The sequence below is a fragment of the Vigna unguiculata genome, chromosome 8 (genome assembly GCF_037176805.1).
Source record: "Vigna unguiculata cultivar grain cowpea cultivar isolate G323 ecotype 2 chromosome 8, ASM3717680v1, whole genome shotgun sequence".
NCBI classification, from domain to species: Eukaryota; Viridiplantae; Streptophyta; class Magnoliopsida; order Fabales; family Fabaceae; genus Vigna; species Vigna unguiculata.
The window spans coordinates 37,938,255-37,961,330 of record NC_140799.1 but is presented as its reverse complement, the minus strand read 5'-3'; the positions used below and the strand labels follow the sequence as shown (position 1 = coordinate 37,961,330).

General features: G+C 30.9%; 4 protein-coding genes across 5 annotated transcripts; all 4 read left to right on the top strand.

The window, feature by feature from the left end:
* The first annotated feature begins 1,613 nt into the window (after positions 1-1,613).
* Positions 1,614-2,803, top strand: LOC114195143 (uncharacterized). 2 transcript variants are annotated; one of them, XM_028085531.2, is made up of 3 exons: positions 1,614-1,762; positions 1,981-2,031; positions 2,139-2,803. In XM_028085531.2, exons 1-3 carry the CDS (start codon positions 1,651-1,653, stop codon positions 2,630-2,632), a joined length of 657 nt encoding a protein of 218 aa, XP_027941332.1. In that variant the 5' UTR covers positions 1,614-1,650; the 3' UTR covers positions 2,633-2,803. The 2 variants fall into 2 exon arrangements, with proteins under 2 accessions (XP_027941332.1, XP_085521352.1); XM_085665226.1 differs by having other exon boundaries at positions 1,622-1,762; positions 1,987-2,031.
* A 3,833-nt stretch (positions 2,804-6,636) lies between these two features.
* On the top strand, positions 6,637-7,212 carry LOC114195462 (uncharacterized). Its single transcript, XM_085665292.1, has 2 exons — positions 6,637-7,011; positions 7,048-7,212. The coding sequence occupies exons 1-2, from the start codon at positions 6,637-6,639 to the stop codon at positions 7,144-7,146; spliced, it is 474 nt and encodes a 157-aa protein (XP_085521418.1). The 3' UTR covers positions 7,147-7,212.
* A 3,686-nt stretch (positions 7,213-10,898) lies between these two features.
* On the top strand, positions 10,899-11,797 carry LOC114193817 (uncharacterized). The gene has a single exon (XM_028083761.2). It carries the CDS (start codon positions 11,082-11,084, stop codon positions 11,454-11,456), a length of 375 nt encoding a protein of 124 aa, XP_027939562.1. The 5' UTR covers positions 10,899-11,081; the 3' UTR covers positions 11,457-11,797.
* A 3,245-nt stretch (positions 11,798-15,042) lies between these two features.
* On the top strand, positions 15,043-15,816 carry LOC114193007 (uncharacterized). Its single transcript, XM_028082690.2, has one exon. It carries the CDS (start codon positions 15,111-15,113, stop codon positions 15,648-15,650), a length of 540 nt encoding a protein of 179 aa, XP_027938491.2. The 5' UTR covers positions 15,043-15,110; the 3' UTR covers positions 15,651-15,816.
* Positions 15,817-23,076: the final 7,260 nt, after the last annotated feature.

The following is a 23,076-nucleotide window of genomic DNA, read 5'->3' as shown; positions in this document are numbered from 1 at the left end:
AATATTTTGTGCAAAACATTTTTCACAACAAATTTTATAAGAAATATTTACGAAATTTATAATTTTGTAAAAAATAATTATTCACGAATGAATTAGCTGTCAATTAATATTTTTATAAAAAATAGCAGAAAAAAAGTATTTTTTATAAATATTTTTAACAAATTTTCAAGAAAAATGTCATGTAATATGAGAACTTTTAGTAGTGAAAAAAGAAATTCATAATTATTGTTTTCAATGTAATTTAGTAAGATAATAATTATTTAAAAAAAATAATAATGAAATTATATTATTTGTTAAAAATTTTAATTAAGGACCGGATAATTTATGAAGTTATATTTAAGAGTGATGATACATTGAGACGATTGAAAATCCTATCTTGAGTAGAAATAAAGTTAATTTCTAGTATACAAGTGAGTCAAAAAATCATCCTATAAGTTAATTTTGTATGGTTGAGTTAAATATAAAGTTCACTTCTTAAATAATATCATAGTTATGAGTTAGAATCTATTCTAGTGGAATTTGGTTGTTTATTGGATTTATTGTGTTACTCGTTATTCTACTATTCTACTAAATCATTTATTAATGTTTAATCTTATATGTTCAATATACATAACTCAACATTGATGAGGTATTTTAAAAATCACACATTAACTAAAAATAAAACTAATTATAACATATAAATAAGTATAAACTTAATTTATATAATACTTTTGAATATAAATATGATTATGAATTGTAAAAGGATATTTGCTCACCAACTTTTGAAAATACACTCATTTAACAGCCGTAATTATTAAAAGTTATATTAAATTAAGACGTTAGATTAAGGTTAAATATATTTTTGATAATTTAACTTTTATTGAAATTGAAATTAGTCTCTTTTTAAAATTTTGGATCAATTTAATTTTTATTTCTAGAAATGTGTTTAATATTTTAACTAAATTTTGTTAAATTTATTAACAACTAAAATGTTATCTTTGAAATATCAAATAAACAATTTTTTTAAAATATTAAACTCATATTATTTTAAAAGTTGGAATTAAATTGAATCAAAATTAAAATAAAAACTAATTTTAATTTTTCATCAAAATTAAAGAAAGGACATATTTAATCGTTAAATTAATATATAAATTAAATTATTACTATGAAAGAAAGGCCTGTTATGATACGTGAAACTACCCTTCTTTCCTGTGTCATCTTCCAATCTTTTTCCCTTTCTTTGACTGAAAGAATGTCAGAAACGCTGACGTAGAAGACATGCCAGGTTGTCATCTTTATCTTAAATGAATTCGCGTATTCAAGCTGTCAAAAAAAACATCAAATCAAGGAGAAAATGTTCTTCTTAATGGCGATGACACTGAATGCGAAACTGAAACTGATTCTTAGTTAGAAGTAAACTTGAGTTTCAATGTAGTGAAACATTGTACTTGGTGTTGAACCTGGGTGGTGCGCAATGTAACAGTTTAGAATAGCAGGTTTTTATGAAAGAGTTAGAGAAAGCCTAAAAGTTCGCGAAAAAGAGCTAAAGATATTAATGTTGCTATTCTGATGTGGTCCTGCTCACTAACTCGCATGAATTTTTTTATATTTTTCTTGCACTATATATAGGGTTTTCCCTGACCTTTGCTTTCATCCTTCTCAAGTGTTGTTATGGTTAATAACAAAATGAATCTCAAGCCTTTTATTCTGCTGTGTTTTCTATACGCAGTGGTTCTCATCGCTGCGGTTGTGGCTGATGATCCACCTCAAGAAGAGGGAAAAGGTACGAAGCTCTCGAAGCTTTATTTTAGGTTATCGATAATGCACTTTATTTTTTCGTCAATTAATTGAATTTGTTAAAGAAACGACGTGCTAATATAGTACTCGATGTTTGTTTGTGATGCCATAAGATTAATCAAAGTTTAGAAATGCATTCCTATTTGAAATTGTTTGGTGCATGAAATGCATGTAAAATTGACGTGTGTTATTTTGCTGGTGAAGCTTCAGGAATTGACGAAAACTTTACTGGAAGCGATGACGAGCAGGGACTCTGTGAGTATTTCCTTTCATTTTCTTTTAGTTACTTGGAATATTTGCAAATCATGGTAGTTAGAGGAAATAAACATGATCCATGAATCCTAAACGTGGCGATTTTGCAGTTTTGAGCGGTAGGAAACTCGTGTTAGATTATGGTACCGACCATTGTAAAGGAAGGGGAGGAAGAGGAGGTGGCAGATACGGTGGTGGTGGATCTGGCTGTGGTCGAGGAGGTGGTGGTTGTAGTGGTGGATGCCCAGGAAGAGGTGGTGGAGGCGGAGGAGGAGGAGGTGGTGGTAGTGGAAGAGGAGGAGGAGGTGGGGGAGGTGGGGGAGGTGGTGGAGGTGGAGGAGGTAGAGGTGGGGGAGGCGGTGGAGGTGGTGGAGGTGGTGGGGGTGGAGGAGGCTGGGGAAGTGGTGGAGGTTGGGGAGGTATTGGAGGTGGTGGAGGTTGGGGAGGGGGTGGAAGCCAAGGGGGAGGAAGCAGTGGCGGTGGTGGCAGTGGAAGCGGAGGTTGTGGAAGCCATGGAGGAGGAGGTGGTGGTGCCGGTGGTGGCAGTGGAAGCGGATGTGGTAAAGGAGGAAAAGGTGGCGGAGAAAGAGGAGGAGGATATTGAAAGAGATAATGAGATGCAGAATAAAGGAGAATGCATATGAAACCAAATTCCAGAGTTACACAACTTGCACTTAAATAATGTAGCTTTCAATGTGATAATTGGTTTCATTCTCCCCTATTCTTGTAATATTTTAACTTCTTATTAATAAATAATATAATATATCTACATATATATCCTCTTGATTTACAAGGAATCAACGCTATTATCTGAAACCTCCTGCAACCTTAACACATAGTTTTGGATGAGTATAGTTCCGTTGTTTATTATCTGAATTATGCATAAAAGAACGAGACTTGTTCTGGTTTCATCTTTCTTCATTCTTGTAATGTCATAAATTGGTGAGATAGGATTGTGTCAAATGTTATTTCTAGTTGTAGCAACGTTTGATGAAATCCCTACCTTTAAAAATTGAACCAAATATATATAGGTTTAAAACTTTATAATAAAGTCCCTTGCTGCAAGCTAACACGACTAACAAGTTCTTAAGTATCCTTCACTTGAAAGTCATTTATAATTATGCACCAGCACCACATTCTGTCAAAGAAATTACGGTTTCTAACTTCAAACCTTGGCAACGTTTTAATTTGGATTGGGTGATCATACGCACCTTGAATGTTTTGTTTTTGAGTAATGATGTTACATTTGGACAGCATTGTCTCATAACACATGTGCGAGAACAACGCCTGTAATTTTTGTTAATCTATATCAATATATATAATAGGATTTTTTTTCATGTGCACGGTTTAAAATATCAATTTTACTTTTTAAAATATAATTATTTATTAAATTTTTGAAAATTGAACATTATTTTTACAAATTTTTTATAAAATCGTTTATTTATGTTCTTCTCTTTTTCTCTATTTATCAACAACTATTCTCTCATCTATTCAGATATATTTCACTTTATTTTTAATAAATATAATTTTATTGATATATTAACTTAATAACATTACATTATCATTACGTATATTTAAAAAATACCTACACATAAGCGTGACAACGCCTGTGTGTACACTACTATTAATAATGACGGTTAAATTTTTTATTTTTTGCAAAAACGAATTTATTGTGTAGATTAAGCCCATGTTAAAGTTTTATTTTAAAAAAAAAAATACATTACAAGAAAATGTTTCATTAGTAACTAATTTTAGTGACCAAAAATTGTTAATCATTATAGTGACTAATTTAGATACCAATTTACAAAATAAAAAATTATTGGTTACTAAAATAGTTACTATATTATGAATAAAAAATTATAATTGGTTACTAAATTGGTTTTTAAAATTAGTTATCATGATTTTGGCTATCAAAGGAAATTGGTCACTAAAAATTAACTACCTAGATTTGGCTACCAAAATGATTTAGTTACTAAATTGGTCTCTAATTAATTAATGATTAATTTAGTAACCAATTATACTTTTTTATTTATAATAATAAGTATTTTAATAATTAATAATTTTTAATTTTTTAAATTGATATCTAAATTGGTCATTGTATAATATTTTTTTTATCACTAAAATTGATTACTAATAAAAAAATTTCTTCATATTATTTGCGTGGGTTAAACTTTGCTGAAATTTTATGTTTTAAAAATTTTGTTTAGTGAGGATCTACTCTCACTTTTTTTTTCAAAATAAATATTAAACGTGAAATTTAACCCTCACTTTTTTATTTTTATTTCAAAGGTTAATTACATGTTGCTTTGGCCCTCGCTTAGTAATAGACTGGGCCTCGCTTTTTGTTGTTTCTTTTAGGGCACAATTGTTTGGTGGATTATGAGCATTTAGCTAATTGACTGGAAATATATTCAGTTGCATCATTCAGTATTTGAAAACATTAAACAATAACATAAATTAAAAGCTCCAAATCAACTTCATTCAGAAAATAAAGTATAATTTAAATTATAATTAGTAATATTAAAATAGGGAGCATTAGAATTTGATGAATGTGTGTGAAAAATTACAAACTCCAGCTTAGAATGCAATGTCCAAATAAAAAAAAAAAAAAATAGAGGGTTACCTTTTGAAGATTGGAAGGGTGGAAACATCCAATGAAATATAACCTCTGTTCTGTCTCAAAGGAACTCACTGTAAGAGCTAACCTAGTCAATAACTTTCCGTAATTTTTGCTCTTATCATTTATTAAAAAATAGTAGTGTTAGAAGGTTAATTTGTCATTATATTTCAATACATAGTTAATTTGTTAAAATTTTAATTTATATCTTTAAAATATAACTAGAATTTTAATATTTATTATTTAAAATTATTTATTACCTGCATATAAAGTGTTTGATTTGTGTCGTCCACATCACAAATTTTCATGCCCTTATTTTGAACCTATGGAAATTTTCAGATAAAGTTGACGACTCCTCGTAGAACATTTGAGACATTGATGAACCGAAAATACAGCACGAATACCCTTTTGGTTTAATGTTTTTTGTAGAAATTATGTTAGATATTTTAAGCAATGAGTTTGCAGATTCCCTGAGTCACTTGCCACTTGCCATCTTCTGTTACACACTTGTCCCAGTTTAACCCTTCAGTGGCTCAGTCCGTGGTGATAAGGATCATTCACTCCATTTTTCTCTCTGTCTTCTAAACGTCACCATTATCGAACCAAGAGCTATCATTTACTTTCACCTCTCTTTTATCTTCTTCCATCATCACTATAAATATAGCTATCCAGAAACGCAGTGTTTCTATCTCACAACAACTTCTAAACCTATAGTTTCAATCATGAATACCAAATCCCTTTTCTTCTTTTGCTTCTTCTGCGCGTTGCTTCTCATCTCTGCTATGGCAACTGAGCCATCCAAACATGTTACAGAGGGTAAGTATATTGCATCTGTTCCTTCCTCGTATCACAAAGAACAACCACTGTTCCTTCGATATCTTAGGCCCTATTATTTAGGACTTCAAAATTTTGTTTTGTTCCTTCAATAGATTAGTTAATATTAATTAATTGAATTACTATATGAGAAAATTTTGTTATAATATATCATGTTATTGGGTATTTCTTCAATCAATAAGATTTCATAATTTAATGATATGAATATACATGTTGTTATAAATTATTTAGGTGCAATATTATTATTTATTTAAAAAAGGTAAAGAAATCGTCTTGCATTTATTTGGACTTTATCTATCTTCTCCCTGAAACAATGTATAAATTAGTGTGAATTAATGATTAAATAAGGATACTTTAATGAAAATATTAGCAAAAACTTACACATTTAAGTGAAAGGATAATAAGGAACTACAAATAAATATTATTTTCGATAAAGATAAGTTTAATTAAAAAAATATGTAATTCAAAAATAAAAATTCATATTAAAGTAAGATCAAAATATAATTTTCGTCTTACATCTCATAATTTCTAAACATAGTCATTGCATGCAATTATGTTGTTTATTTCACCTGAAGTAAGAAATTAGGCTATTCGGTTTACTTTCAGCCGTCAGCATCACCTTAGCCTGTTCATTTCTATTAATATTTTGACTATTAAATTTAACAACTTTATGTTACGATATAATATACCATATGAGATAGTATTTTCTCAATGGTTTTAAAAAATTTTAAAATAATGAAAATGAAATAAAAAATACAATTAAGAGAAAATTGTGAGAAATTTTAAAAATATTATTATAATATAAGATTCTAAGAAAAAATTGAAAAAATTGTGAAAATTTAATAGTCAATAATATATACTGTATTCTACATGCTATGCTGCACTATGTAACGTAGCGTTTGGCAGGTATTTATTATTTATTGGAACTTTCTTTATTCTCCAACATGTATATGTAAAGCAAACCACAATGTAGTCTCTTATCATGAATATTAATTATTAATCGTGTTACCGTAAGTCAATTTTATGCTTAGTTACTATACTCGTAAGTACCGAACTTACGGAAAAAGAAAAAAAAAATGAAAAAATCAATATTATATATTTAAAAATGTTTGTATATGCGTGTGCAGCAGAAGAATCAGAGACACGAGCAGGATTAGATGACTGGGGAAGAGATGGTGGAGGCCCCGGTGGAGGACCTGGAGGAGGACCCAGGGGAGGACCCGGTGGAGGACCCGGTGGAGGACCCGGAGGAGGACCCAGAGGAGGACCCGGAGGAGGACCGGGTGGAGGACCTAGAGGAGGACCCGGTGGAGGACCCGGTGGAGGACCCGGAGGAGGACCCAGAGGAGGACCCGGTGGAGGACCCGGTGGAGGACCCAGAGGAGGACCCGGAGGAGGACCGGGTGGAGGACCTAGAGGAGGACCCGGTGGAGGACCGGGTGGAGGACCGGGTGGAGGACCCAGAGGAGGACCCGGTGGAGGACCTGGAGGAGGACCCAGAGGAGGACCTGGTGGAGGACCCGGAGGAGGACCTGGAGGAGGACCCAGAGGAGGACCTGGTGGAGGACCTGGAGGAAGACCCGGAAGAGGACCCGGAGGACCTGGTGGAAGACCCGGAGGAGATTAGAGACACGGTGGAGGTTGCGGATGCTACGGTTTACGTGTGAAATCCATGTGATGACTATATGTGAAATAAGAAATAAGAAATAAAAACATGGAATCTATCTGTGTTAGAGTTGTCCCTCAATCATGCATATACTAGAAGCACATATTTTCAATATTACCACCACTTAAAATAATAATAAAATTAAAAAAAAAAAAGGAAAAAGGGAGGAGTAGCTTGTACCAAGTTTAAGTTCTTACAACTCAATATTACTCTCTCCTCTTCTTAACCCTCCACCTAAGGCATAACTTAAAATAAATTCTTGCTTTTATAACTTATTCTATTTATATTTTTTATGAAATATTAATTTTTTTCATGGAAGTTTATAAATTTTATTTTTATACTGTTTAAAATTATTAATAATAAAATATGTAATACATTGCCAATATTATATTAAAATTTAATAAAATGAAATAAATTAGTTATTTGTTGGTATATATATAATTACCATAAAAATGGCTTGCATAAAAAAATAATAAATAAATGTCTTAAAATCTAAGACAGATATTTAATAATGTATGAGATTAAATGAATATGTATGTCCACTTGTATCAACCGTATATAATACCTTTTTCTTTATATATGATAATAACTTTTACAAATAATTAATCAAACGTTTTAATATAAAAATAGCATCCATATAAGATTAAGTAGATATGAATATGAACTAGGTGAATAAGATAGGGATAATAGCTCTTGTATATTTTTATTCATCTTGTATTTGTTTCAACATTCATACGGGTATTTATTATATGAATGTCCACATATTTTTGTAATATTTATGTGTATTTACAAATATCTGTGGATATTTATAAAAAAATGGTGTAACATTTAATAATATATTTTAACCATAAATTCAAACATTTATAAATTTTAAATAAAATATAAATAACTCATTTAAATAATATTGAATAACAATTTACAAAAAAAAAATGAATTTTTTTAAAAAATTAATTGATAAAAAATAACTCATTTAATTTTCAATATGTTAATGGTTTAATCATTAGAATATAGCGAGTACAAATATTCACTGATACCATGATATTTATACTCACCTCGTTAATATGCGGATATAAAAAAGACTCATATCCATTGTTCGCAAATATCCATTTACAATATTTATTTTTTTACTGTTGCAAATTTTATCTGCATATACCATATGAATTGTTTTATATCCGTATATGTAAGATATATGATCAAATTCAGACTTAATATTACTAGACCATCTAATTTTATTTTTTTAACTAAACTTTTTATTTATTAAGTACAATTTTGTTTATTAAAAAAGTAATTTCTATTATGCTTTTTTTACTTTTGTAAATTATTTACAACTGAAATTATGTAACGAATTCTTTATAACTATTTACAAATTCATATAAATATAAATTTAAAATATATATTTAATAAAGTAATTTATTATAAATAAATATATAAATCTATAAAATTATAAAAAAATGTTTGTTAAAAGTTCGTATCTTAACAAATAAGATTATAGCACCAATTTAAAAAAAAAAATCTAAGAATTTATTGAAGTTAATAAAATTAAAAATTGGTCTATAACAGTAATATCAAATTCAATCACTTTATGTTTAGTGTTTAATTATAAAAAAGAATTTTAAATAATTAAAACTTATTTTTAAACATTAAAAAATACATGAGATCAAATTTAATATATTACCATACATAAATAAATATTTTCATCAATTTTATTTTTATATTATTTTTTTAAGGAGTAAAATAACTACTTTTTGAAAGTTTCATCAATCATACACATTCAATAAAAATAATAATAATCTTCACTGGTACTAATAAGTTTTCTACCCTTAAATGACTTCTGATTTTAATTTGTTTTTTAAGAAACCATTATTCGTTTTTGTTGATTTTTCTGTAATTTTTCTTAATAAATTTATTAACGCAAAGATGGATATATGGACTTCTCTGCCGCAACCCAAAACATGTGAAACTTGCGCTTTGCAGAGTCCATATTCTAAACGGATTCATTTTTAGAAAGCCCAATCTCACCCACACATGGCGTGTGTGAGTTTGGTGGATTAATTGGTCACAAAAAATAAAATAAATAAACTAAAAAATATGATTTAAAATGCAATTTTTCACCTATATTTAAAAATATAATTATGATTTGTTAAATAAAGAAAATTTCCAGACTGGTGACATAATTTGTATATTAACTTCGTCTGAAAAATATTTTCTACCTTATTTTTAGTTAATCTATAAGTTTATTTTAAATAAAGTATTTATTACTATTCAACAACTGAATCACAAAGTACTTAAATCATATATTATAAAAATTGTCTTTTCATATATCATACATCTTATTTATTAACATTCTATATTATATTATGGGTAACCTCAACCTCTAATCATGTTGACAAATTTACAGTTTTTAATTTTTTTCTCCAAGAGTAGAAAATAAAGTAAGTGTTCTTGGTGATCAAGAAGATAATGTAGTACGTTTATGGAGAGTTAAGAAAATGTATCTGCACTACCTTACTGACACGTAAAAAATAGACTCCAATAGTTTTACATGAAAATTGTATATTAAAAATATTATTTTTAACTCTTCAAAATTATTTATCAACTCACAATCTCTAACTAAATTCAAATATAAGATTTTAGTATTCGGTGAGTTAAATGAATCTGAGAAAAACTCTAAATAGACTCAAAATGTTAAGACCTATGTACCATGGACTTTATGAAGGTAAGTTTGATTTATTTTACTTACATATGATACGAAGAAAGGATAATATTATTATGATTTTTTTTTTTTTGACTTACATTTTTTATTTTCTGACGTAGTTTAATGTGGATACTTTTTTTTAAAAAATTAATAATTTACACTGAATTATATTAGAAAGTAAAATATATAAATAAAAAAATGAAAGAAAAAATATAATTTTCCATTGTGAAAACAGTGAACATGTTTACATGTTTGGATTAAGCTGCAGTGGTCCAACCTAACCAAAAGAGTTGATTCTATATAGTGCATTATTACTGGTAAGAGAATACTTCAAAAACAATAGAAAGCAACCATTGAAGGAGGGGGGAACATTATCAAAAAGAGAAAAAGACAAACGAAGGGATGAGAAACTATGCATGATGATCATGGATGACAGAGTACTAGAATATTGCCATGTGTGTATCTTTTTTCTGATAGAGATAATAATAACTAACTATATATATAAGAGAAAATTCTGCACAAACTTAAACTAGTAATTATACATTTTGCTTAAGATGTCTTCATTTTTTCTCTGTATTTTTATTATTCGCGTATTGGAATATACAGATGGACACAAATTTATCTGATAAGAATCAGATACTGTGAAGAATGTGGTAATAAAGCTTGGAAATGGAAACATGGGCCACACATGGCAATAAGCAAGACGCAGATTTCCCAATGGAATGACCCCATTTGCCTCCTCTTTATCACAAACTACAGTGTTCACTGCCTCTAAATTTCTAATTTTAATTCCTTGATTTTCTCATCTTCACACGTTTTCTTGTTCCTTGTTCATAGTATCTGCCACTTCCCCATTGGATCACACCATTTTCAATCTAAACCACCAATTATTATTCTCTTTCTATATTCACTCGGATAATCTCGATGCTTCTCACTCCTCACCACAATGAAATCAAAAAAGTGGAATCTCTACTTTCTCTTTAATTCGTATTTCACTTTCTTAAACGCAGACAAAATCAAAAGTTAACTATGACATAAATTCAAAGACTTTTAGTTAATTTGGGCGTGAAAGAATGAATAATGAATGTGGTAAGTGATTTCCTCATTATATATAAACCTTTTTGACCTAACTTTCTCTTCAAATGAAACCCAGAGAAGGCTCCACACAACATCTGAGACATTAACAAGATCTCATTCATTCTCACACATCTAAAATTCTGAGCCACTAGTTCTTCACAAACATGGCAAGGTACCATGATCAGTACTACTACTACTTGTGGGAGTATTTGTCTTTCCCACTCCACCTTGTGTTCTTCGTGTTCATCCTTTTCTTCGTGCTAGCATTCTCCTGGTACATAAACTACGAGTCCTTGTTCGAGGACTTGCTTGTGCAGGTGAAGATCTTTCTGGCTCTGGTTCCACTGCTGTTGCTGCTGGTGGTTCACTGCCTCTCAAGTGGAGCATCGTTCCCAATACCGTTGCCGGAAGAGAGAGAGTCGCTTCACAGAGCTGGAGGGTCTCCATGGGGAGTGGCACTGTTGCTTCTCTTTGTGTTGTTCATGATGGCTTACCAATCTTCCTTCCACCAACGTTGGTTTCCTTTGGCTACTAGATGAGGTGATTACTGTGTGTCTGTCACAAAACCTTTCTTGTTTTCTGTCAAGAGCCAACTAAACCGGTAAAAGTTATTGTAACACAGAGAACTTAGTCTGAGATATAGTTTTTCTCATATCAGAGAATAAGTGCAGTGAACTTTGCAGTGGTATCCATAGCTATAGTAGGTTACTTTTGAACGAGTATATAGCAAATTTTGAGCTCTTGAAAAACAAAATTAAGCAACTTCATGCAATGTTTGTGTGTAAGATTAACTGGGCTAGGCTATTTTCTTGTGATTTATTTTAGTTCTAGATGTATTATTACTATATATTACTCCAATTTAGTAGGTTGTTTTTCTTTCTTGTTGTGGATTAATGGCGACGAAGGAGAGTTCACATGATTCTTCTTGCAGAAGAGTATGATGAAGTCTGAGAAATTAATACAGAAATCTAGAAAGTGATACAAAAGTGGGTGGCCTTGTATAAAGAAGGAAAAGAAAGAATTCACTCACTTTTATAACTGATATACCATCTCATGCTTCACTTTAAATTTTGTTTCCCCTTTAAACGTTTATAAAAAATAATAATAATAATAATAAAAAATAAAAAAGTAGATTGCTAGTTAAAATAATCACTAGTAAAACGTTCTAAATATTTTAGATAAAATATTTTCAAAAAGTGAATTATTTTATATAGGTTGGTTGAAACACATACTTAAATTTTAAAAATATGAATATTCGAAAATAATCACTTTAAGTTCGAATCTGGTTTGGATATTTCTTTGAGAGAATTTGGGCTAACAAAAGAAAGATTTAGTTTGAAAATTGGGGTATTCTCCCTGCACCTCCAACAGTTCTCCTGTACCTCCAAAATTGACCGTTATATCCTTTTTTAACATACGAGTGAGAGTGGGTGAAAGTGGGTATACTGCATCGCCAACGTCCCTGCACCCCCAAAACGTTACTATTACTATTTCTTCTTCTCCTGTTTCTTCTCCATCCTATTCTGCTTTCATTTAAAATTTGCTCAGTTTCATTTTCTGTGGTCCGTGGTCCCTGACAACTTTAATATTTTTTTTTCTGTTTGTGATTTGAAACGGAATTTGTTTTCCGTTTCATAAACTATATCACGAAATCTTTTATGAAACGGATTGTGGCATGCGTTTCAAACTTTTACCAAACGGATTACAAAAGTTGTGCCACGAAAAAAGTCAAAATGTATGGGAAACGGAATACAAATTCCGTTTCATAACATTGTGAAACGGATTCTGTAATCCGTTTCATAAAAAAAATTGCAATTTTTTTTGAAACGAAATATAAATTCCGTTTCATAACATTGTGAAACGGATTACAGAACACGTTTCACAATGTTATGAAACGAAATCTGTATTCCGTTTCCCATAAACTTTGCTTTTCCCCATTCATAACAAAATTACACCCCACCCCATTACTTTTAAAACTTACTCTGTGGTAAATATATATATATATGACTCATGTTCGTAGCTGGTTGTGGGGATGCTGTAAGTCACCTTTCTTAATTTAATAATATAGTTTCTTACAATGACATTTGTTTTTGGTGTTTTAATTCAATGAAGGCATAAGCCTAATGCTGGTTTCTAAATTTGCATTGCTAGACTCAGACTCGGAAGAAATGTTTGTTGGATTTACTCCTTAAAATTGGTGACGGACCACTTTAAAGTTAATCATATATAGACACACATGCAACAAAAAGATTTTAGATAAATGGGACTAAAACGGATTTCATGAAAACCGATTTCACGAAAAACCAACAAAAAATAGCCAAAACGGATTCTAAAATCCGTTTCAGCATCCTCCCACACGGATTTCATAATTCGTTTCTGAAAAAAAAAAATGAAACGGAATGTATATTCCGTTTCATGCGCCCTCCACAGATTCCATAATCCGTTTCTGTTAAACAAAGAAGTTGATTATATTTGTAGCATGTTTCACAAAATAAAAAAATATACTTTTCACAGATAATTTACCTGTTATTGTAATTTCTGAGATATTGCTCATCCCAAAAGAATTTTTATTATATTTAAAAAATGTTTTTATAAAGTGTGAGTGCAGAAGAAAGGAGTGATCAGAACTGAGGGAGAAGTAATATAATATATACAAAAAAACAAAAAAAAAACTTTAGTGTGATCACGTGGAACAAAGAGTTGCTGTTTCTATCACTAGTAGTTTGAAATAACATAAAAAGAAACATCACCTTTTGAAATTTGATTTAAACATTCAGTAATGACAGATTGATATTTAAAGTGAATCATTACTATGAAAAAACAATTAAGTGAAACATTGAGAGAATGAAAATAAATTAAAGGTTATCAGTATTTTATAAATGTCAACAAATTTAATTAAAATTTTGAAACAAAAATAATATAAATAAGGTTAATTTAAGAAATTATAATTGAAGTTATGGATAACAAATCTAGACCTGCCCTCAAGCCACGAATTCCATAATCCGTTTCTGTAAAAATCAAAAAAAATAAAAAGAAACGAAATGTGTATTCCATTTCATCCTCCACCGGATTTCACAATCCGTTTCAACAAAAAAGAAACGGAATGTGTATTCCGTTTTATTGGGGTTTGTTTTGGGGGTGCAGAGCGTCAGGATAGTTTTGATTGGGGTGCAGGAGATTTTACTGTGTTTTCTCTTTCTTCGTTACCTTTTTACTATGGGCAAAGTTACAAATATATAAAATTTTGGAGGTACATGAGAAAGGGTTGGGGGTTCAGGGAGAAGCCCCTTGAAAATTTCTGCTTTTAGTAAGGAAAAATGGGTGTCTTGCATCTTCTTCTTACACCCCCATAATTTTAATCTGCACCCTCATAAATTTTTTATTCTAAAATGTAAAATTTGGAATATATTATATATTTTGAAATGTAAAATAATATATATATATATATTATGAATTGTATAATTTAAAATAAAATTTTTATATTTTAAATTGTATACTTTAGAATATAAAAAGTTATATTTTGAATTGTATTTTTTAAATATAAATTTATATTTAAATTATGTAATAAAAAAAATACAAAAACTGTATGGAGGTAGAGGTTAAAACTATGAATGTTTGTTGAGGCAACACATGATCCCTGGGACAATGTTGTAACCATTGTGGAAAGTCTTTGCGTGAAAATAGGGATTTTGAACGAACAATGGATCAAACTTGAACAGTGGACATAAACTACACTACACGTACATTTTGAAACGTTATACCGACTTTGCGATTTGGATGCTTCTGATCTCTCTGATGATAAACCCTGAAAAATGATTTACTTCTAGTTTTCAACGATTTTAAAGGTGTTTGTTTCGGAAAATATATTTTTTAATTATAAAATATCTTTTATTTTATTTTGGAATAGTGTATTACAATAGTGGAAATATTTTTGTTAACATTTTTCCATTAACTTTTATACATAATTTCGAGAAAAAAAAAACATGTAAGACACTATCTATTTTTTTTTTCTATTCAAATGATTTTCATTCAAGATTGGGGCTTCTTATTTCCGGATCTAGAAAGGAAAAAAGAAATCAGGCCCAGTGTGAAAATTGGGTTTTGGCCCAGTATTTATTCTGAGGGCAAAAGAGCAGAGGGGAAAGTTTTGAAGTTTTGCAAAGGTAGTGTGGTGAGAGACGTTGTGAGCGAGCATGGGAAGCAGAATCGGAAGAAGGGTGGTGCAGTTCGCAAACCTACCCATAAAGCTTTTGATGCCAAAAACCTTCACCAACATCCAAGAAATTGCGCTGAAAACCATTCCTTCCGCTTCGAAGATCGAAATCAAGCGCGTTCTTGAATCCCTCTACGGGTTCGAGGTCGAGAAGGTTCAGACGTTGAACATGGAGGGTAAGAAGAAGAAACGGGGCGGGTTGTTGATCGCCAAACCCGATTATAAAAAGGCTTATGTCACTCTCAAGAACCCGCTCTCCATTTCGCCCGATCTCTACCCGATCCGAATCATCGAGGAGGATAACAAGAGGATCAACAAACAAACCAAGTCCAGCGTCGTCGAGAAAGAGACCCACGACAGGAGTCACTGGCTCGATGACAGGAAAGAGGCCCAACAGACCTTCGGGGCCCAACGGTCCTTCCGGGCCCAACACCATGGGCGTTTGGGTCGCCGCGAGAGTGCCGATCATGCTAAGTTCCCCTGGTCAAGCATGAGGTCTGGTAGTAGTTCTACGAGATAGTTGATGCTGTTGTTGTTTTCTAGGTGTTGGTTGTAGCTGTTAACATATTTGGTCTGTTGAAATGTAACAGAAATGGTGTAAGGTGCGATGGGTTTCAATGGGTTTTGTTCATTAGTGGCGATTGTGCTAATAAATGTTCTACTTAAACTCGGTTGATTTTGATTAAGTAGTATCACATGTTTCTCATTCATGTATGTTCTTATTTCTTTGCCATTGTGTCAGCCATTTGTACCCAATTTTGGTGAGTGCAATATGCCTTATCCATGCCTATTGATTTCTAACTCTTACTGATTCCTAGTTTGCAGTTGTGTTTTCGCCATTGTCAACTGAACATTGATTTTAATTAAGTTGATTTCATGATATAGTTTATTTGTTTTAGGAATCTTGTTATCTCTGAAGGCTGATTGATTGAAAGCTGGACAGATTTGAATTGTGTTATCAACATTTTTTAATGTTTGTCCAGAGTTCAAAATCCACGCCAAAATACATGTTAAATACATATGGCATGTTCCATGTGTAGCTTCAGAACACGGGTTCTTGGTATAAACCTTTGGCAAATAGGATTCTTTTCATCGTTAAATGAGTTGCGTAATACCCTTTTCTCTATCCTTCCAAGATCACTCCATATCTGTGCTATTTGTCAAAAGTTTCATAAAGTAATTAAAAATGGAGTAAACTAGATTTAGTTGTTAAAAACTGTAAATCAACCGGAGTAAACTCGTAAAATCAAGGTAACCAACCAGATGAAACGAATGTTACTAAATTAACTATGTTTGGCACAGTTGGCACATCACATGCATTGAAGTTTTCGGTTATGAATCCTACTGGCCCGTTTCAGGTGACTTCTAATTGATATTCGGCTTCGTTTCAGAAGAATGATATAACTGGAATTAATACTATTGGTTGTGGCGAATCAGTGGGATACATCATCATAAAACTATGCAAGGTCCTTCTTCATGTTCCTTGTTTTGGCTTTGTTAGTGTATGCATTTACGCTTACTCGTATAATTGACATCTATTTTATTTGGCAGATACTCTGTAAATGCTCTGGTAAAGGTGATATTAACTTAAGGGTCATAAATTGTTTGATTTGATAGAGAAGTATAACTGGGATGCAAAAGGCGTTCTAGTACTTGCTGATTTTGCTGAAGAAAGCTCTCGAAAATGCATTTTATTGGTGCGCTGAGGTCATTGAAGGAACGACCGCGATGTTGATTGCTGAAGTGAAGAACCAATAACAAGTAGGGGTATATTGAGGACAAACTTTGATCCAGTAAGTTTTCCATGCTTTACTTTATCATTTTTACAGGTAGATATATAAAACTGTTTTCTCTCTACAAATGTAATGTTGATAAAGTTGTTGCTTATGTAAAGTGGTAAATGTTTTAGCTGGCCTGAACTGGCGCCGAAACCCGATTGCTCTTTGTTGGTTAGTAGAGTTATTCTGTTCAATTATTTTTTTTGTTGGTCTTCATGAATCTTCTTGTTGCATAATACGTGTTTGATCTGACTCATGTTTGCAGAGACAGGTCTTGGTTTATGTTACATTCAATTTCTTCTGCTTGCTTATGCAAAACCTAATAGTCTATACTCATTATTCTCATTTCGAACAATATTAAAGTATTTCTTACCTAGGTAACTCCCTGTACATATTGGTATATACGCAATGGCAACAATTCTCATTTTATTAACATAAGAATTTTAAATTTAGATTATACAACTATATATATAGCTATAGTTTTAGCTCTGTTAAAATATTTCTAAGCATGCAACTTGTGAATATATTCTTTCTAGCCTAAGCAATCTTCTAATATTAATCCTCTGTTATCTACAGTTAGTTGTGTCTGAGCTGAAAACTTAGATAGTTCTCATTCTTATGTTGATCACAGAACTGTAACTGCTTAATCAGTGGATATATTCTTACTGGCCAGCAAACATATGAATGTGATCATCCTCTGGATGAGAGGCTGAGGAAGAGTTATAAGATTGTGTGGATTCCCTCTCCATCTTCTGATTCATAGACTGAAGCTGATGAAAGTAGTTTTAATTTTCTGTCAGATTCCTTGCCTTGGCATGCTGTTCAGAAACAAAGTTTACTTACCTCAGCAGTGTACATAAGGGAACGATGAAATTAAAAGGATGAGCTATTCATGGTTGCGAAAGTCTCCTTCCTCCTACAAAGAATTTTTTAACTGGTTTCTGCAATATTTTTATTTTTGTTGGGCCTCGATTATTATAATTGGGCTTGATCCCAACTCTTCTGATCCTTCCACATCTTCCACAGCACCCTCAATCATCCTCTGCTTATAGTCCAACATGCGATCTCTGCATGTGTGCTAGCCTGCTTTCATTTAATATCATCACCCGAGTTGTTTTTGTTTCTGTTTTTTAAACCTTCCTACTAGAAGATTGCATGGTTCAAGCTCTGTCTCAGAAACTTAAGGGAATCCTTGCCTTTCAAATTCTCAAAATTTGAAATGAAGGAAACGCAGTTTCTCCTCCTCCCTCTCATTGTCCTCACCCCAGCCGACAACCTTTGTTTTATGCTAGCTACTTGTTAAACACTTATAGGGACAAATTTGGATACAGTACTGTTTTGTATTGTTCTCTTATCAGAATTGAAGTTGTGTTTTGGTAACTTGCATTAGAAGACTTTAAAGATTATCAAGGTAAAACTTAAATTCTAATTGGTTAACAGAAGAAACAGTACTTTTATCTAAGTTTTCTTTCGTCTATATATAAGCAAGTTAATTGGTCTGTGTCATTCATGCAGTTGGATTTGTATATATTTCAAAATGTGAGGAAGTGCTTGCAATGAGCAGAACAGAAACACCTGGGATCTGCCGATGGTACATATTGAATCAAATGGTGCACTTGGCATTTCATCACGGTATGGAGACACTTTATGCATACAAATATCTTCTAACTAAGCAACTAAAGTATATCTAAATATTACCAAGCCTGTATATATGGAGTCCCTACTCGTAAAAGAAAAGTTTATACCAATTTTGTTCGGAATATAAGGTGGAGCAAATTTTTACATAATGTCTTGGATTTTTCGTACAGTTCTTTTTCTGGACAATCCATTATGGGTCTTTTAAAGGGATCCATTTTTGGGCTCGTCAATTTTGGTATGATCTACATTCTGAAAGGGTTAAGATTTTTTTATCATGGTGCATCCTATTCCACAGCTTTTGCAGTACTGCATGCCACACAAATAAATCATGTTTTGCAAAAACTAACCTTAATTATGAGTGAGAAAGAAACTAAATTGAACTAAAACTATCAATAACCCAACGAAATTAAACGAAAAGGAATTTTCATGAGATTATTTTTTCTCCTATCTTTTCAAGAATGCGAATTTTTTCAAAAACCTGTTCTGTCTCAGTAGATTGTCTACTTGTTGAGGATGGCCAATTGAACTTTTTTCTATACCTCTGTTTTTCAAAATCAATGAATTATTTTGTTTTTATTATTTCAAAAATTTTACTTAGACTTTTAGGACTTTATTTGACATTTTCGTTTACTTTGAACAGTTTCTGATTGTATTTTCTGTGCTCCAAATTTTGAGTGATTAGATCATTTGTAGAATTGAACTTGATTTTCAAATGCTGAGCTATTTAGTCACAACTCTTAAATCCCTTTTAGCAGTTAAAAAAGGTTCCAAAAGTAGAAAAGTCTTATATAGAAGCTCATTACATGCTTGTATGATAAAATGAATGTTAATAAAGTCTACCTATTCATGTGACTCATTAAAAGGTAGTTTAAACTCCATGTCTACCATAAAACAAAGTTGTGATTCTTCTTCTATATGTCTTCATCTTCAAAGTCAATTAAGTCAAATTTTCTCATTTTGAAATTAGATTTTTCTTGATATCATTTTTGACAAACTTCTTTCCTTTGACTTTTCCTACTTTGAACATGACTTAAAATGTCCAAGTTTCTTAACTCACAGCAACTGATCTGCCTTGCGTGCTTTTTATCCTTTAGATTTTTATTTTGCTATATCATCCTTTGAATCCTCTTATTTTCCAGATCTTTTGAAATTTTCTCGTGATGAATAGTATTTGTCATCTTTGTCTAGCTCGTGACTTCTAACAAAGTGTTGGATAAATCTTCTATGTTGAATATGTTTTAACTTGATGTTTGTTTCACATGTTGTTGAGCATTTCAAGGCGAGAGGCTTTCCTTTCTTCTGTTGAACTTGTTGAAGTTCTATCTAGTAAACTTCTGAGATTCTTACTAATTTCTCCAGAGTAAAACTCTCCAAATTTGTTGTAGAGAGTTTCAACCTACAACCTCCATTATCCCAGTAAGCTTTTTGGGATCTTATCAAAATTTTCATACAAGTGTCTCACATCTCTTTTATCTCTCTTGATCTTTCTATCCATTTCACTCTTGAAACCATTTCTTTTCACTATCAACAAGAATTTTTTTTTTTGTAAAACAAAATAATCTTACACTAGCAATGTTGTTATAATGTTTAAAAATAATTATGATACAATTCAATAAATTTATCAAACACAACAATTTGTGACTACAATGACAAAATATTTTACATTGATAGTGTACAATCTTTTCCATATGTTTATACACATAAATTTACTAACATATAACTCACTTATTTTATAAAATAACTTTTAACAAAGTATACCTTAAATATATTTACAATATAATTAAAATATAACTTAGTCAAATATATTATTTAAAAATATGATATTCTATGGAAAAACATTTCAATATATATTTGATAGTATGTGGCACTTGTCTCTGAATTTTTCATTACTTTTGCACCTACTTGCCCCTCCAATGATGGTTATACACACCCGTGACAATAACAGAGGAGATATCTCAATTTTTGCTTGTTTTCCAAAATTACTCTCATAATATTACCACTTTTATAATTTGTTATATTTCATGATTTTTTTTTTACAAATGTGTTATAAAATTTATAATTCTTTCGTGGATAATTATTTTTTACAAATTTTTTTCATAAAATATTGATAACAAAATTTATAAATAATTTAAAAAAAAAATTGGCATGTGTGTTTTCTTCAGTAATGTACATATTCTTATAAAAACTACTAACAATCATAAACTTTAAAGAAAGCATTTTCTATTCTCTATCTTTTAACTTGTCTTCCTTTCTAAACAATAAAATAAGTTTTATATTACTTTTATTTTAATGCACTAAAAATACAACAGTGTAATCAAATGCTGACACATGCATATGTTTCTGCTGGGTCTTATAAAGCAACTCAATAAAATATTGAATTTGGAGAATTAGATGTTTAATAAACATAGTAATGTTGTTGAATGGAGTACTGGTTTAGGAATAGCAGATTCGATCTTATCGCGTGTTGGTTGAAGCATGCAACATCAATAATTGAGAAAATAATGTGACTGAAAATTCCACTGCATTTGATACCATTACATTCGAGTGATGCCATTGATATCTATTTTGATGTGATTGTGCTATCGTTTTAAATGCATTAGAACAACAGTATAGCAGTAGTGATACAACACTTCTTACCAAACATGGTGTGGATCCATCTTTCAGACTTTTAACTTTTTAAAACAAAAATTGCTGTGATGATAGGTACAATTCGTAAAGTTCAACACAAAAATAATTGATGTGCCTTCATAAACTATACTACAACAATAGTTTATTGCTAAGACAAGAGATAACCTTAAAATTTGAGACAGAAATACCATTCTGATTTTATTTTTTTTTTAATTTTTAATGCATGTAAGTCTTGATTGTCACTAAAATTGAAAGAGTAAGTGTTAAATATGTCTCGGTTGATAACCGAGACATAAAAGTCACACTTTTTATCTCGGCTCGATTGAATATGTTGAGTCTTAAATTGAAGTTGAATGATCAAAATAATTGTGGTCAAAATATTTCCTTACATTAGTGAAACTTTGGTAAGTACGAATTGTGTAAGTTTAAATATATATTAATTAATTTTATATTGTTGCGGTTAGTTTAGAGAGTAGAAAACTCAGGAGAAAAACTTTACATGAAAGAAGAGATCTCAGTTTGCATCACACTATTCCTTGAAGAAAATGTAATCATAGCCAAAGAGAAACAAATAAATATTAAAATTGTGACCATTTAAACTTTTGTTACTCATTTTAGTATATATCAGAGAATGAGATATAAAATAAGAGTCGGTGGACAAACTTTATTTTAATAGAGTTTGTTTCGGGTGTAAGGACCTAACACCTATCTTAAACCGGTTACTGATGTGATAATTTTTTTAGAGTAATTTATGGGAGCTCACGACCTGAACTGCTATCGTCGTTCATTCTAGTGAAATTTATTCGTCACAACATAATTATGGGGGCCTCTGACAAAATGCACGACCCTCCGATCGGACGGCTGCACCAAAACTAAATCAGTAAATTGTTGTTGATTAGGATATTATGTGATGCATTGGATTAAAACTATAATTAGGACATGAATTGTTGATGATTGGATAAAGGTATATTTGTAAACACTTATAACTTATCAATTGTATGCTTTGTAGAACTTCACATATACTAACATTGAATTATTGGTTTAGCCTTCAATGATGTCTCACCATTGACAAAGGATGACATGTTGGAGATAAGGAAAAAGTGTTCATCTTATTTGCTCAAACAATTGTAAGAAGTTTAGGCTTTTAAGAGTTTTTCCCCTTCACTTTATATGTGTTTTTAATAATTAGTTGTATGTACTTTGACTTTAGTAATTTTACTATTAATTTCGTAAGTTAAAAGATAAAACTTGTTTTAGACCTTTTTTGGATTTCAGGTGTTGATTTCATGCTAAAACAAAATGAATATTAAAAAAAACCACAAATTTACGTCTAACTATGCATTAACATACGTAAATTTACGTCTGATTGTGCACTAACAAACATAAATTTACAAGTGTCAAACATAAATTTTGACGCATGATTTTTGGACAAATTTGACGTCTGGTTAGAGTCCACCGCACATAACTTTACGTTTGTTCTCTTGGGTCAGACGTAAATTCACGTCCGATTTTTAGTCGAACTTACATTTACGACTACTGTTACTACGTCGGACGTAGAAGACCTTTTTGTGTTAGTGTAATACAATAATAATAAAAATAAATTAGACATGTATGAGTTGACAACACATAACTTTACAATAGATAATATGTGCAAGCGATAAAGAAATGGTGCTTGATGGAAAGGTTCTAAGTGATTAAAAAAGTATATAATTACAATAAGTTCACTGTGAGTGAAAATAAAAATAATGAGTAATTTGAGTGTCACTTTTTGCAAAAAAGAAAAATGGCGTTGAGTGCTATTGTTGAACGTTAGTTATCCTGTTTTGCATGTTTTTCTTGTTTGGTTGGTTTTGAATGTTTTGTGATTGATTATAAGCATGTTTATGATTTTGTTTATTAATT